The 14,508-nt window shown below is 48.5% G+C and overlaps 1 protein-coding gene and 1 long non-coding RNA gene across 6 annotated transcripts in view; one reads left to right on the top strand and one right to left on the bottom strand.

Annotated features, from left to right (window-relative positions):
- PDPR (pyruvate dehydrogenase phosphatase regulatory subunit) overlaps positions 1–7,408 on the top strand; it is a 49,870-nt gene extending 42,462 nt beyond the window's left edge. For 4 of the 5 annotated variants that reach the window (XM_024233873.3, XM_054534118.2, XM_054534117.2 and 1 more), the window contains one exon: positions 1,364–7,408. In XM_024233873.3, the coding sequence (XP_024089641.2) occupies positions 1,364–1,768 (405 nt within the window). In that variant the 3' untranslated portion in view covers positions 1,769–7,408. The remainder of the gene's footprint in view (positions 1–1,363) is intronic. The other variant, XR_008514674.2, reaches the window with a different exon arrangement.
- The window catches only part of LOC134760433 (uncharacterized), a 15,767-nt gene continuing 4,714 nt past the window's right edge, over positions 3,456–14,508 (bottom strand). The window contains exon 2 of the long non-coding RNA XR_010137859.1: positions 3,456–6,767. This is a non-coding gene — a long non-coding RNA (uncharacterized LOC134760433). The remainder of the gene's footprint in view (positions 6,768–14,508) is intronic.

The raw sequence follows: 14,508 nt of genomic DNA, 5'->3' as shown, positions 1-14,508 counted from the left end.
CTGGGCATGGTGATAGGCACCTGTAATCCCAGCTACTCGGGAGGCTGAGGCAGGAGAATTGCCTGAACCTGGGAGGCAGAGGTTGCAGTGAGCCGAGATCATGCCACTATATTCCTACCTGGGTGACAGAGCAAGGCTCAGTCTCCAAAAAAAAAAAAAAAAGGTAATAACTCATTTTGGAAAATATAAAGAAGGAAATTAAAATCACCCATATTTTGTCTATTTAAAGGTAATCACTATTTTTTTTTTCTTTCTTGAGACGGAGTTTCATTCTTGTTGCCCAGGCTGGAGTGCAGTGGCGCGATCTCAGCTCACTGCAATCTCTGCCTCCTGGCTTCAAGCGATTCTCCTGCCTCAGTCTCCCGAGTAGCTGGAAGCCACCCAGCTAATTTTGTATTTTTTGTCTTTTTTGTCTTTACCAAAATACAAAAAATTAGGTGGATGTGGTGGCGCGTCTGTGGTCCCAGCTACTTGGGAAGCTGAAGTGGGAGAATCACTTGAGCATGAGAAGGCATTTTTGTATTTTTTCTTTTTTTAGTAGAGATGGGGTTTCTCCAAGTTGGTCAGGCTGGTCTCGAACTCCTGACCTCAGGAGATCCCCCCGCCTTAACCTCCCAAAGTGCTGGGATTACAGGCGTGAGCCACCGTGCTTGGCCATAATCACCGTTAATAGTTTATTCTAGTCTTATTTGTTGTACATATGCATATATACGTGTGTATGCATTGAATATAGATGTGCATGCTCTTGTTGGGATTATATAAAAAAGTCTTTTTTTTTTTTTTTTTTTTTTTTTGGAGACAGAGTTTTGCTGTGTCACCGAGGCTGGATTGCAGTGGTGCAATCTTGGCTCACTGCAGCCTCTGCCTCCCAGGTTCAAGCAATTTTCCTGTCTCAGCCTCCTGAGTAGCTAGAACTATAGGCACACTCCACCACACCCAGCTAATTTTTGTATTTTTAGTAGAGATGAGGTTTTGCCTCATCTCTGCTAAAGGCGTGAGCCACCACGACTGGCCAATATAAAAACATTCTTCTAAAGTACTGTACTGATAAGGTATTTTATTAAGTGAGTGAGTTTTTTTCCTAAATGTTTTTTTTCTATCTGGTCTTGTGACTTTATGTTTATAAAATAGGAAACAAAATGTGTACCTCTGTTGTTAGAAAAATTACCGCGGCGTCTTTTACATTTCACATGCAGTTTTTCACATGGTAGAAATCGCACAGTTTCCCAAAAGCTGACAGGGTTGTGGGAGGAGGCAGCTGTGCCCCATTGCAGTGACACCAGGGGACCCTTCCCACGGTGCTGCTTTCTGTGCCAAGGGTCTGAGTGTTGCTGGATGACTCGGCGTTTCCTTTCTTTCTTAGGGCATGGATTTCATTGGTCGCGACGCCCTCCTGCAGCAGAAGCAGAATGGAGTGTATAAACGCCTCACCATGTTCATCCTGGACGACCATGACACAGACCTAGACCTTTGGCCTTGGTGGGGAGAGCCCATTTACCGGAATGGGCAGTATGTTGGCAAGACCACCAGCAGTGCCTACAGCTACAGCCTGGAGCGCCACGTTTGCCTGGGCTTTGTGCACAATTTTTCTGAGGACACGGGGGAAGAGCAAGTGGTGACAGCAGATTTCATCAACCGGGGAGAGTATGAGATTGACATCGCGGGATACCGCTTCCAGGCCAAGGCCAAGCTCTACCCCGTCGCCTCCCTCTTCACCCAGAAGCGCCGAAAGGATGACATGGAGCTGAGTGACTTACATGGGAAGTGATGCCACCAGGGCAGCCTCACCTCCTCCCCATCATCTTGTCCTAGAGTGGGCGTCACCTTGGAGCTTCTCTTCCTTCCGCCTCCGTTCCTCTTCTGGAGCCTTTGCCTCCCATCTCTTATCCCCTTGATATAATTTTAAACTTGACCTACTTTAAACTTTTTTGCTCTGCAGCCTTCCTTGCCCTTCCACCTCCTCCTCCTAATATTCACTCCGGGCTCTTCTTCCCTTCCCACCCCTCACTCAGCTTCTCATGGTGGCAGGAGGTGTGTCTGACAGGACAGAAGCAAGCTCCACTGTGGACATTAGTGATGGTGACAGCTGCTTTCAAATTCTGCATCTCAAAGCAGGGCAGGCTGGGGTGGTGCAGGTCTCGGGGCACGAGTCCCTCTCCCTTGGGTTCCATTTTCTTGGAGCAGCCTATTAGTTCTGGTGGGGTTGCCGTGTGTCGGATGCAGCCCTGAGGGGCAGCTCTTGCCTGCAGCCCAGCAGCTCGTTCTCCTGTTCCACTGTGCTGTGGGCTGGCACTCGATACCTCTGGCAAGAGGATGATCATCTACCTCACTGATGAGAGGCATCGCATGGACATTCTCTGGTCTGTAGTGGAGACAAGCAGTTAACCTAGCACCATCCTCATCCTCCCTGCAGAAGCCATTAGCAGACCTTTGGGCCAGGGCAGCCTCCCTATAATTTTCTTCATCTCTTGCTAATCTCTGTAATAAGGTTGCTTTTTCTTTCTTAGTTGAGTAAACAAGTAAGCCACAGTGTTTGAAAGGGAAAAACCATGTTGCCTTGTGTGCTGCTTTTCCCAGTCAAAAGGGTCTGACCTCAGAAAGTCCCCACCAGTGATGCTGAGTGTTCTGCTATGGAAACAATGCTGCTTTTCTCTCAGCTGTCCAAAGTTCAGCCGTTCCTCCCTCCCCTTCTCCCAGTGCGTTTGACTTTGTCAGGTCAGCCTCACTTGTCCCCTTCACAGTTGGCCCATAAAGTCATGTTTCTCTCCCTTTAGAATAGGGAGGGGAAGGGATCAGGTGTGTTGTCCTGGGCCTTTCAACCTTGCGGGCTGTGCTGAGTTCCAGAGAGCTGCCGGAATTCCAGGTTTGACTCTCCAGCACAGAGCAGAGCTACAAAGAGGTGACCCACGTTAGTTCACTGAGAGTTCTGAGTCCAAGGGGTGTACGTTGCATAAGGCTAGAGACCGCTTGTCCTCGTTTCCCCCCAGGCTCTTTGTTTCCCTCCACCTACCCTTCCATATCCTCTGGAGCAGAAGACAATGTGGGTGCCCAGGAGTGCCCTGCGCTTTCAGGCAGTGTCTCTGTTTTCCCAAGGTGAAACTTAGATATCATGGACTGTTGTCCAGCCTCAATGCTTCATTTTCCCCTTGCATATCAACTGCCGTAATCTGACTTTTTTTAAATGCAAACAAACTGCTATAAGACATTTTGGTTAGTAAAACTCTAGCCTTTGGTGTCTTGGAAGCATTATCTCTGATAGGTCTATAAGTGTATTAAGGGAGATCCTTCCATTTCATTAGAGCAGCTTAAAATGCTCAGGTGTCTGCCTTCTCTGGTGTTTCTTTGGGATCTCTGTTTACCCACTTAACGCTGGCTCCTTCTAGACATTTCTTGCCACTTCCCCAACTAGACCACTCCCAGTGATTACTGACTTTAGTGCCCACCTTTTTGGAAGGTTCTAGTTGGCTTATTAAAGGAGCATATGATTAGAATTCTGTTTGGGGGTCTGGTTGTCTTGGAGCAAGTATGTACTTAACCTCTAGGTAGAGAGGAGGAGAGGTGTTGCCGGCTGGAGGGCTGACCAGTGAACAGCAGCTGTGAAGGCCTTGGGAGAGGAGGAACAGGCCCTTGGGCAGATGCAGGCATTACCAGCAAGGAGCAGACTTACCTCCGAAGATGGAGACAGGTGACTGAGAGCTGCAGGCCTCCCCTGCTCTTCCAAACACGTAGCATTTGCACCCCTCCAAAGCCATCGTTGTAAAGGAAAACGTATTTGTAATTGAATCCAGAAGAATTTAGTTACACATAGACATAACCCTTCAACCTTAACTATGGCAATACATTTGTGCTTTAACTGTTACATAGTAGTATCACCACTTACCAGGATCCAAATCGAAAGAATAAAAGCTGTCTCCATAGTTTAAAATCGAATAGTGCCATCATCACAGTATATTAGTCAAATAGAAGCTTCATCAGAAGTGTATATCCCACATAGAGTTTTAAGACTTGGATTCTCTTCTGCCCTTGTTAATCTCCAACTAATTACTAGAGATTGACACGTTTTTAATTAGCTGTCTTTTCTAAGAAGTCAGGAAATCTGATGCTGTGTCCAAAATTATGTACTGTTTGTTGAACTAGAACCAGAAGTCCTGGCCTCCTGTTAAATGACGTCAGTTTCCGCCTCTGAGCAACAGACTGCTTGTCTTGCTAGGAGAGGAGGATGCGGGGGTGAGCACTCAGGCTGTCCATTGAAACCCCTTGTCCATGAATAGGGTCATACTCCTAAGACTGATGGGGTGTTGATCTTCTAGGACATCACTTGTTTATTGAGTGCCCCAAACACAGATTTGTCTTCTAGCACTTTAGAGTTCATCCTTGAAGTCTCTCCTGGTTCATTCAAATACAAGCTGTGTGAGTCTGGTGGTTTTCTGTAATTGGTCTAATGTGAGCTCTTTGAACAGACAGATCTGACAGTGAATGACTCTCCCCTGCTTCTGGCATAATTGCTTTGCCTCTGTCTAGTGTCCAAGCATCTTAGCTGTTCAAGAGGAGAGGGCAGTGTAACTTCCTGACCACCGGTGTCAGATATCGGAGCATTCTGGACTCTTGAGAGGCAGTGGCCTCTTGAGTGAACAGGGGAGGCCAGTAGATGCCCCAGATCCAGAGCCATGGCTGCAGATCCAGCAGGAATAAGGAGGGACAACCACAGCCTCCTCATCCGTGTGTCATTTCCAAGGGTTTGCCTTGTGTCTCAGCTCATTCTGGGCAGCCTGTTTGTCTTCTGTTCCTAGAGATTTGAAGGATTTTGGACTCTTATGAATGGGTGACTGGACTTGGCTTTACAGAGTTGGGTGCTTTTTTCTCTCTGCAATTACCTGTCTTAGCATTTTGTGCTCACCATGAAGGATGGTCTCTGCCTTCTCTTGTCGGTGTATGCCATCCGAACCTAGGAACACAAAGTGTATTGGCCTCAAACAGATGGAGACCCAGGGTTGCCAGTTTTCCGTGGGCCTTCCCCTCTCTTGAAATGTCCTTAATTACCTCCCCTTCGTTGTCAGGCCACGTGTGACTTCTGTTCTTAGCACTGCCAGGGTCCTTGACTTCCATCTAAGCTTGCATCAGGAAGATGTTCCTTCTGTGATCATTGGTACTGAAGCCAGAAAAGCTCTCATTCGGGAACTCTGAAGAGCAAAAAGGGACAAACACTAACTGCTGAGCTGGGCCATTTGATCTCCTTTCACCTTGCATTGCTGTCATAGCACCTCGTATGAGGGCAAGACAGGCTCTAGCAGAGAGAACTGCACAATGACCACTGTATTTTTCATGCTCTTCCAGGGATCCCTGTCCCCTGACATTGAAGAGATCTCATTCAGGCCAGAGACACAGAGACCACATAGCTCAGTGATTAAACCCCAGTTTCACTCTGGCCCCAGGAGTGGAGCCTGGCCACTCCTGTTTGGTTCTCATTGGGAGGCACGCTGGCCCTGGATCGTCTCCTCATGCACACCCGGAATTTTACCTGCTTGCTTGCTTTCCTGGACTGATGTTTGCAAGAAAGTAACTAAAACATGAAAAGTAAACCTCCAGCTTCCACAGTGTATTACCTGCCGTTGCATGCATTTGAAAGTTAGCCGCCTCCCTTGCCACCGTCTTGGTGGCAGTAGCGATGCAAGAATGATGGGAGCTTTCCGAGAGCGATCAGTGCTGCACTGAAGACAGGACCCGTAGCCTTCATTTCTGGCTCTGCGTCTCCTCTGGCGTTGGACACATTTCCTGGCATTTGGCTGAGTCTACACCACTTTTTGAGAACCTGAAATAGAAGGGAATCTTCTGTGACCCGCAGACTCCATATTGGCCCTAGAAGACTGGCCTGGTGGAGGAATTTGCATTGGCTTGCTTTCAGGAGTTAGGTACAAGATTCAGCTTTATATCTCTGTTGCTTCTTGGCCAGTGTAGTCAATAAGGGTCTTCTTTAACATCTAAGATAGAGGTTTGGTTGGCCGGGCGTGGTTGCCCACTCCTGTAATCCCAGCACTTTGGGAGGCCCAGCGAGGTGGGAGAATCACTTGAACTCAGGAGGCAGAGGTTGCAGTGAGCCGAGATTGCACCACTGCACTTCAGCCTGGGTAACAGAGTGAGACTCGTCTCAAAAAAAAAAAAAAAAAAAAAAAAAATCTAAGATAGAGGTTTGGTCAACAGTGCTTAATAATAAATAAGAACCTCCTGCCGTTCTAATTTTCCTGCTGCACCCCATCCCCCACACACCCCTCACGAACATTGATATAAGCAGTATTAACACAGCATAAAGAATGTTCACCTTGCACATGTCATTTCAGGCACATGGATTCAGGAGAAGCACAGTTGAGTGGAAGAAATGGTAGACTTGTGAGGCTTGCTCCAGGCCCTGTGTACACGCAGTAAGTGGTGAGCCATGGGTCTTTCCGTCAGCGCCTCCCTCCCTGCCACCACTTCAGGCCAACACTTTAAGGTGCTGAGTTGTAAGGCTCCTCCATTGTCAGTACAGGGCTCACCTTTGCAGCCCTGATCACTACCAGTACACTCTTTTTCAAGACAACTGAGTATTTTTGTATGCCTTTGCCTTCCCTTTGTCCATGAAACATCAAGAGTTGTTTGTGGTTCTTGACTTCTCTGAGCAGTGTCTGCATCTCTTGGAGAGTTACACATTTCTTCATGGGCCATTTTTCTCATTCTTGGATGCACCTGTTTTTATCCTTTGCAGACCATCTTCTGCCTTCTTATTTTCCTGTCTGTCAAAGACAGAAATTACAGGAGATAGGGAGGATTTTTTAGCATCTCTTTCAAAAGATCTATGTTAGAATTTCCTTTGCACACCAAGAACTGGAGCTTAGAGCCCCGCTATTCTCTAAGCCAGGTTCTAGTGCCTTACACTCCAGAATGTCAGATGGTGGGTGCAGATTGGAAGAAAGAGAAAAGTTCATCTCGGTGTGTGGGTTCCCATCCGCCCCACATAGCCTCTCCTTCCTCAGAACAATGGGCGTGGGGTAGAAAGCTCTTTCAGTGAAGAGTTTTCTAGCAGCTCAGTTAACACTTTACTCTCCAGTCAACACTTGGGATGTATAAAAACGCCATTGTAACTACTGTAGAGTCCTGTGACTCATGGTTTGTGTTTGTCAATGTGTAGTTCAGCTTAGCCCTTCCCTGTTCCTGTGTAGTTACAGTGTGGCCCTGAAGACATCCGAGGCACTTCAGTAAGTGCGATCTTTTCTAGAGATCCTGGGTGACTTTGGGTGCACAGGGTGACCGAGCATTTCTGCCCCTGTGAATGTGGCACTAACACTGTGCACTGTCTCCACCAAGCAACGTTTCCACTGAGTTTCTTCTCATGTTACTAGGTTTGTAAATGAATAAACACATTTTAACTACTCTTGCACGGCTCTTTGTGAAATGTTCTTCATCAGTAGCGACTTAAATGTGTTTGCCACCACAAAGCATAAACAGTGTGCAGAGGAGTGTGTGTACCTCCCTGTGTGTACCACAGTGTAAGGGAGGATTTGGGGACGGGGGTAGAGAAGATGTAGGTGTTTATCTTACCCTCCCTGCAGCGCTGGAGTGGCTGGGGGGAAAAGCTTCCCGCCTCCTGAACTTCCAACCGGTCAACTGCCTACAGCTGACCTCATAGGAGGAATCTGCCACCTGATGTTCCACGTGGGCACGTGTGCGCTCAGGTTTGTGTGGAAAGCAAGGGGGGTCGTGTTCTCATGCTGTGGAAACAACCCTGAGAGAAACAGCCAGTGCTCTTTTTCTACACCAGCTTCCATCCACAAGTTAGTCCCTGGACTTGACCTATTCAACTAATTTTTTTTCTTTTTTTTTTCTTTTTTTTTTTTTTTTTTTGAGACAGTCTTGCTCTGTTGCCCAGACTGGAGTGCAGTGGTGTGATCTCGGCTCACTGCAACCTCCACTCCCAGGCTCAAGTGATTTCCTGCCTTAGCCTCCAGAGTAACTGGGATTATAGGCACGCGCCACCATGCCCAGCTGATTTTTGTATTTTTGTAGAGACGGGGTTTTGCCAGGTTGGCCAGGCTGGTCTCAAACTCCTGACCTCAAGTGATCCACCCGCCTTGGCCTCCCACAGTGCTGGGATTACAGGCGTGAGCCACTGTGCCTGGCCCCAAGTAATTTCTGAGTAGTTTTTTTTTTTTTTTTTAAGTATTTGTACTTTTGAGAATCTCATAGGTTAACATGTTTACAACAATCTCTTCATCTTGTCTTCTAAATCAGCCCCTTCTATTCCAGTTCCAGGAATGGTCAACCACACCAGAAACCTGGGACTCACCTGGTCTCCCCACTTGCCTCTCCCTCCACCTCCCACTCATCACCCAGCCTCAAAGGGTCTGTCTCCTCAGTGCCTCTCCTCTGTTCGGACCTCACTGTCCCCACCACTGGTGCTGTGGCAGAGAGGGTTGTCAGCCCTGACTTCGAGAACAATCTCTTACTGATTTTCCTGCTTCTCATGTCATCCCCTCTCCCTCTGCAGGGTCGTCTTTGTAAAACACAGTAGGTCACTTTACTCACTGCCTTGAAACCTTTGAGGGACTCCCCTTTGTCATGAGACAAAGCTCTCAGTCCTTAGCCTGGCCAGCCAGGGTCTCCAGGGTGTGGCAGGCCACGCTGCCCCAGGGCTCCGGCCTGTGCTGCGTGTGATGTGTGTCCTGCAGCTGAGTGTGTGCTCCCCATCCACAGCTGGATCTCACCTCGAATCCTGCTCTCCTGTCACACTGAGAGGTTTCCCACTCCCGTATTTGCTCACTAAAATGCATCCTGGCAGCCCTCCCCTGTGCTTGTGGAAAGTCCCAAGTTGAGGATCACATGAACCCCCACTCCCCCAAGTTGTCCTGACAGAGACCTCCTGTCTTTCATTTGATCGATTGATTGAGTTTCGTTCTTCTTGCCCAGGCTGCTGGAGTGCAGTGGCGAGATCTCGGCTCACCACAACCTCCGCCTCCCAGGTTCAAGCAATTCTGCCTCAGCCTCCTGAGGAGCTGGGATTACAGGCATGTGCCACCATGCCTGGCTAATTTTGTATTTTTAGTAGAGACAAGGTTTCACTATGTTGGTCATTGGTCAGGCTTGTCTCGAACTCCTGACCTCAGGTGATCCACCCACCTCAGCCTCCCAAAGCTGGGATTACAGGCGTGAGCCACTGCGCCTGGCCCCTCCTGTCTTTCAAAAGCTCAGCCCAAGACCACCATCATCCCACAGTGGAGCCTTTCCTTCCCCAAGAGAATGGCCCCCTTTGGGGTCCTCATACACCCGTTTCTGATATGTCTTTATTTGGTTATCTGCCCTGCTGGTTCCATAAGTCCCTCTGAGAAAGACTCGAATTCTCCCAAACTCCAACACCCCACATTGTGTTTGGTGTTTAAGAGATGATTAGATGGATGGGCAGAAAGTGGAGGGCAAAATCTTTAAAATGTCTTTTAAGATTTAAGGATTTTAGGCCAGGCGCGGTGTCTCACGCCTGTAATCCCAGCACTTTGGGAGGCCGAGGCGGGCGGATCACCTGAGGTCGGGAATTCGAGACCAGCCTGACCAACACGGAGAAACCTCGTCTCTACTAAAAATACAAAATTAGACGTGGTAGCGCATGCCTGTAATCCCAGCTACGTGGGAGGCTGAGGCAGGACAATCGCTCGAACTCGGGAGGCGGAGGTTGCAGTGAGCCGAGATCACGCCATTGCACTCCAGCCTGGGCAACAAGAGCGAAACTGTCTCAAAAAAAAAAAAGATTTAAGGATTTTAAATGTTTGATTTTTTTTTTCTTTTTGAGATAGAGTCTTGCTTTGTCGCCAGGCTGGAGTGTAGTGGCATGATCTCGGCTCACTGCAACCTCTGACTCCCTGGTTCAAGGGATTCTTCCGCCTCAGCCTCCTGAGTAGCCGGGATTACAGGCACACGCCACCATGCCCAGCTAATTTTTTGTATTTTTAGTAGAGACGGGGTTTCACCATGTAGGCCAGGATGGCTCAGTCTCCTGACCTCATGATCTGCCCACCTCAGCCTCCCAAAGTGCTGGGATTACAGGCATGAGCCACCGCCCCCGGCCTGAAAATTTTTAAATGATTATTTGCCTACTTTACAACAGGACGATGTTGTTCGCAAGCCAGTAGGTGGCGCTGTGGCACGTGATTTGAGCCTCCTGGATTCACACAACTGTTCATGTGGAGAGTCCAGTTCCGGTACCCATTAGCACCCCAGTCAGGCTATGCGTCTCCCTCCCAAGGGTGCTCACCTGGTGTGGCCTCCATGGCACAGGGGGACTGAGATGAGGCTCCTTTAGTACACCCTCCCTTGAGAAGAGCGACGTGTGCTTACCCTCCAGTGGCTTGTTCTCATGAAAGGCTCCACAGCTAGGGACCTTCAGATGCTTAGATCTGGGGTGTCACCTGACTCAAGCCCCTCAGAATCCCAGATTGTTGTGGTGGGTCAAGGTCATGGGGCTTTGGGTTTACTGGCCTGGGTCTGAATGCCAGCATTGCCTCTTCCTTGGTGTATAACCTTGGGTGGTTACCTTTTCTAGGCCTCTGTTTACTTGTTTTAAAATGGACAGTGATGCCTACTTTATAGGGTTGTTATGAAACTCATCTAATGAATATAAAATACTTGACCCAGACTGGCATGGTGGTTCACGCCTGTAATCCCAACACTGGGAGGCCAAGGTGGGAGGATCGCTTGAGCCCAGGAGTTCAAGACCAGCCTGGGCAACTTAGGGAGACCCCGTCTCTACCAAAAATAAAAAAATTAGCCAGGTATAGTGGTGTGTGCCTGTAGTCCCAGCTACCCGGGAGGCTGAGGTGAAAGGATCACTTCATCCCAGAAGTTCAAGACTGCAATGAGCCGTGATCGTGCCACCGTGCTCCAGCCTGGGTGACAGATCAAGGCCTGTCTCAAAAAATAAATTAATAGGTCGGGCGCGGTGGCTCACGCCTGTAATCCCAGCACTTTGGGAGGCTGAGGCAGGAGGATCGCTTGAGCCCAGGAGTTCAAGACCAGCCTGGGCAACTTAGGGAGACCCCGTCTCTACCAAAAATCAAAAAATTAGCCAGGTAGAGTGGTACGTGCCTATAGTCCCAGTTACCCGGGAGGCTGAGGTGAAAGGATCGCTCCAGCCCATAAGTTCAAGACTGCAATGAGCCATGATCGCGCCACCGCACTCCAGCCTGGGTGACAGATCAAGGCCCTATCTCAAAAAAATCATTAAATACTTGACCCATTGCAAGATCTTTCCATGCACAACAGCTGCTCTTCTATTATTCTTCCAGGATGAACTGCACAGCCTGCCCCCTTGGGTTTCCAGGTTGTGGGAGATGAGCAAAACTGAATGACCTCAGTAGGCCGAGAGCAAAGGATGTGGGTCCAGACCTGGTGGCCAGTTGCTTGTGACAGGAGCTGGGCTGGAGTCCCCAAGTGCCACTAGTGCTGACATCTTTTAACTGTGTTCATTGTGACTTGTTTATTTCTAAAAGTAACCACTGGCGCATTGGTGCAGACGGAACTCCAGGTGCATGCGGTGAGTTAACCATGGTCTGGGGAGCTTTGTTTCCACGCCTAGGACATGCATCTGTGTGCATGATATGTGAGCTGATATAGCCATGCCTCTGGTGATTTGAACGCCTGCGCTTCCCAGCTGCTTCAGAGCCCTGAACATCGCTGGATGTTTGTACTTCGTTCCCTCCTCAGCCCAGCTGGTCCCACTCCGCAGCTGTGCTCTAGGCATTTCATCTCAACTGGGTGATATATTTGAATACAGCAATTATAAGAACAGCAACCTCAGAAGAACATCTGGCATCCAGACCTCCCCAGCCTATTTCCACAAGGTGCCAACTTCCGTAAGCCTTGAAGAGCTAAGTAAGTCATCCGGGCCGGGTGCGGTGGCTCACACCTGTAATCCCAGCACTTTGGAAGGCCAAGGCGGGCGGATCACTTGACGTCAGGAGTTCAAAACCAGTCTGGCTAACATGGTGAAACCCCATCTCTACTAAAAATACAAAACTTAGCCAGGTGTGGTAGTGCATATCTATAATCCCAGCTACTTGAGAGGCTGAAGCAGGAGAATCGCTTGAACCTGGGAGGCAGAGGTTACAGTGAGCCAAACCGCACCACTGCACTCCAGCCTGGGCAACAGATCCCTTGGTATAGATACGGGGAGCTTGGGTGGTCTCATCACAGCAGAACCTCAGCTCTTGGCATGTTCTTTCCTTTGCTACCAGCTTTTGAAACTGAAGTGTAGCAGAGTCATGAACCAGACTCTGAAACATGAACCAGACAGAGAAACATTTTAAGAAGTAGCGGCTGACCAGAAGTTGGAGATTGCAGTGCACTATGATTGCACCTGTGAATACCCACTGCACTCCAGCCTGGGCAACATAGTGAGACCCCTATCTAAAAAAAAAAGAAGGGCCAGGCGCGGTGGCTCATGCCTGTAATCCCAGCACTTTGGGAGGCCAAGGCGGGTGGATCACAAGGTCAGATCAAGACCATCCCGGCTCACATAGTGAAACCCCATCTCTACTAAAAATACAAAATACACCGGGTGTGGTGGTGGGCGCCTGTAGTCCTGGCTACTCGGGAGGCTGAGGCAGGAGAATGGTGTGAACCCGGGAGGCAGAGCTTGCAGTGAACTGAGATGGCGCCACTGCACTCCAGCCTGGGCAACAGAGCGATACTCCATCTCAAAAAAAAGAAAAAAAAGAATAGGGCCGGGCACGGTGGCTCGCAACTGTAATGCCAGTGCTTTGGGAGGCCAAGGCAGGAGGATCGCTTGAACCCAGGAGTTTTAGACCAGCCTAGACAACATGGCAAGACCCCATCTCTACCAAAAATACAAAAAATTAGCCGGGCATGGTGGTGCATGCCCATAGTCCCAACTACCTGGGAGGCTAAGGTGGGAGGATCACCTGAACCCCGGAGCCGTGAGCACACCACTGTACTCCAGCCTGGGTGACAGAGTGAGACCCTGTCTGGAAAAAAAAAAAAAAGTAGCTGGGTATGGTGGCACGTGCCTATCGTCCTACCTGGTCAGGAGGCTGAGGCATGAGGATGGCTTGAGCCCAGGAATTCGAGGCTACTCAGCAATTATGGTACCACTGCACTCCAGCCTGGGTGACAAAGTGAGACCCTCAAATAAAACAAAATAAATTGGCCATAAATGTAAGAGTTTTTTCCTGTATTGTTCATTCTGTTCCCTTGATCTATGTGTCTGTCCTTTTTCCATATCTTATAGTTGTGATAACTAGAAGTTTCATAGCAAGTTTTGAAATCAGGTAGTATACATTCTCCAGTTTTATTCTTTTTCAAATGTGTTTTGGTTATTCTAATTCCTTTACCTTTCCATGCAAATTTTAAGATCCAGTTTTCAAATTTTTTTTGAGATGGATCTTGCTGTATTGCCCAGGCTGGTCTCAAACTCCAGGGCTCAAAGGATCCTCCTGCCTCAGTCTCCCAAATAGCTGGGATTACAGGCACATGCCACCACACCTGGCCTCTCAATTGCTTTAAAATAAACACAACAACAACGAAAATCTTTTGGAAGTTTGATGGGCATTGCATTGAACTAATAGACAAATTTGGGGAGAATTACCATCTATCTTAACAATATTGAGTCTTCCCCTGGCCAACATGGTGAAATCTGTCTCTACTAAAAATACAAAAATTGGCCAGGTGCAGTGGCTCACGCCTGTAATTTCAGCACTTTGGGAGGCCAAGGTGGGTGGCTCACTTGAGGTCAGGAGTTCAAGACCTGCCTGGCCAACATGGTGAAACCCTGTCTCTACTAAAAATACAAAAATTAGCCAGGTGTGGTGGCGGGCGCCTGTGATCCAAGCTACTTGGGAGGCTGAGGCAGGAGAATCACTTAATACAAGGGGTGGAAGTTGCAGTGAGCCCAGATCGCGCCACTGCACTCCAGCCTCGGTGACAGAGTGAGACTCTGTCTCAAAAAAAAAAAAAAAAAAGAAAAGAAAAGAAATCAGCTGGGCATGGTGGAAGGTGCTTGTAATCTCAGCTACACGGGAGGCTGAGGCAGGAGAATCACTTGAACCCGGGAGGCGGAGGTTGCAGTAGGAAGAGATCACGCCACTGCACTCTAGCCTGGACGACAGAGCAAGACTCAGTCTCAAAAAACAAACAACAAAACAATATTGAGTCTTCTATTCCATGAATGTGAAATGTCTATGCGTTTTTTTAGATCTTTAGTTTTTCTCAGCAATGTTGTTTTACAGTTTTATGTGTATGGATTTTTTTTTTTTTTTTTTGAGAATGAGTCTCACTCTGTCGCCTAGTCTGGAGTGCAGTGGCGCAATCTCGGCTCACTGTAACCTCTGCCTCCCGGGTTCAAGCAATTCTCCTGCCTCAGCCTCCTGAGTAGAGTAGCTGGGATTATAGTTGCCTACCACCACGCCTGGCTAATTTTTTGTATTTTTAGTAGAGATGAGGTTTCACCATGTTGGCCAGGCTGGTCTTGAACTC

The sequence above is a fragment of the Pongo abelii genome, chromosome 18 (genome assembly GCF_028885655.2).
Source record: "Pongo abelii isolate AG06213 chromosome 18, NHGRI_mPonAbe1-v2.0_pri, whole genome shotgun sequence".
NCBI lineage: Eukaryota > Metazoa > Chordata > Mammalia > Primates > Hominidae > Pongo > Pongo abelii.
The sequence above is the reverse complement of the archived record's forward strand: the minus strand, read 5'-3'. Positions and strand labels throughout refer to the sequence as shown.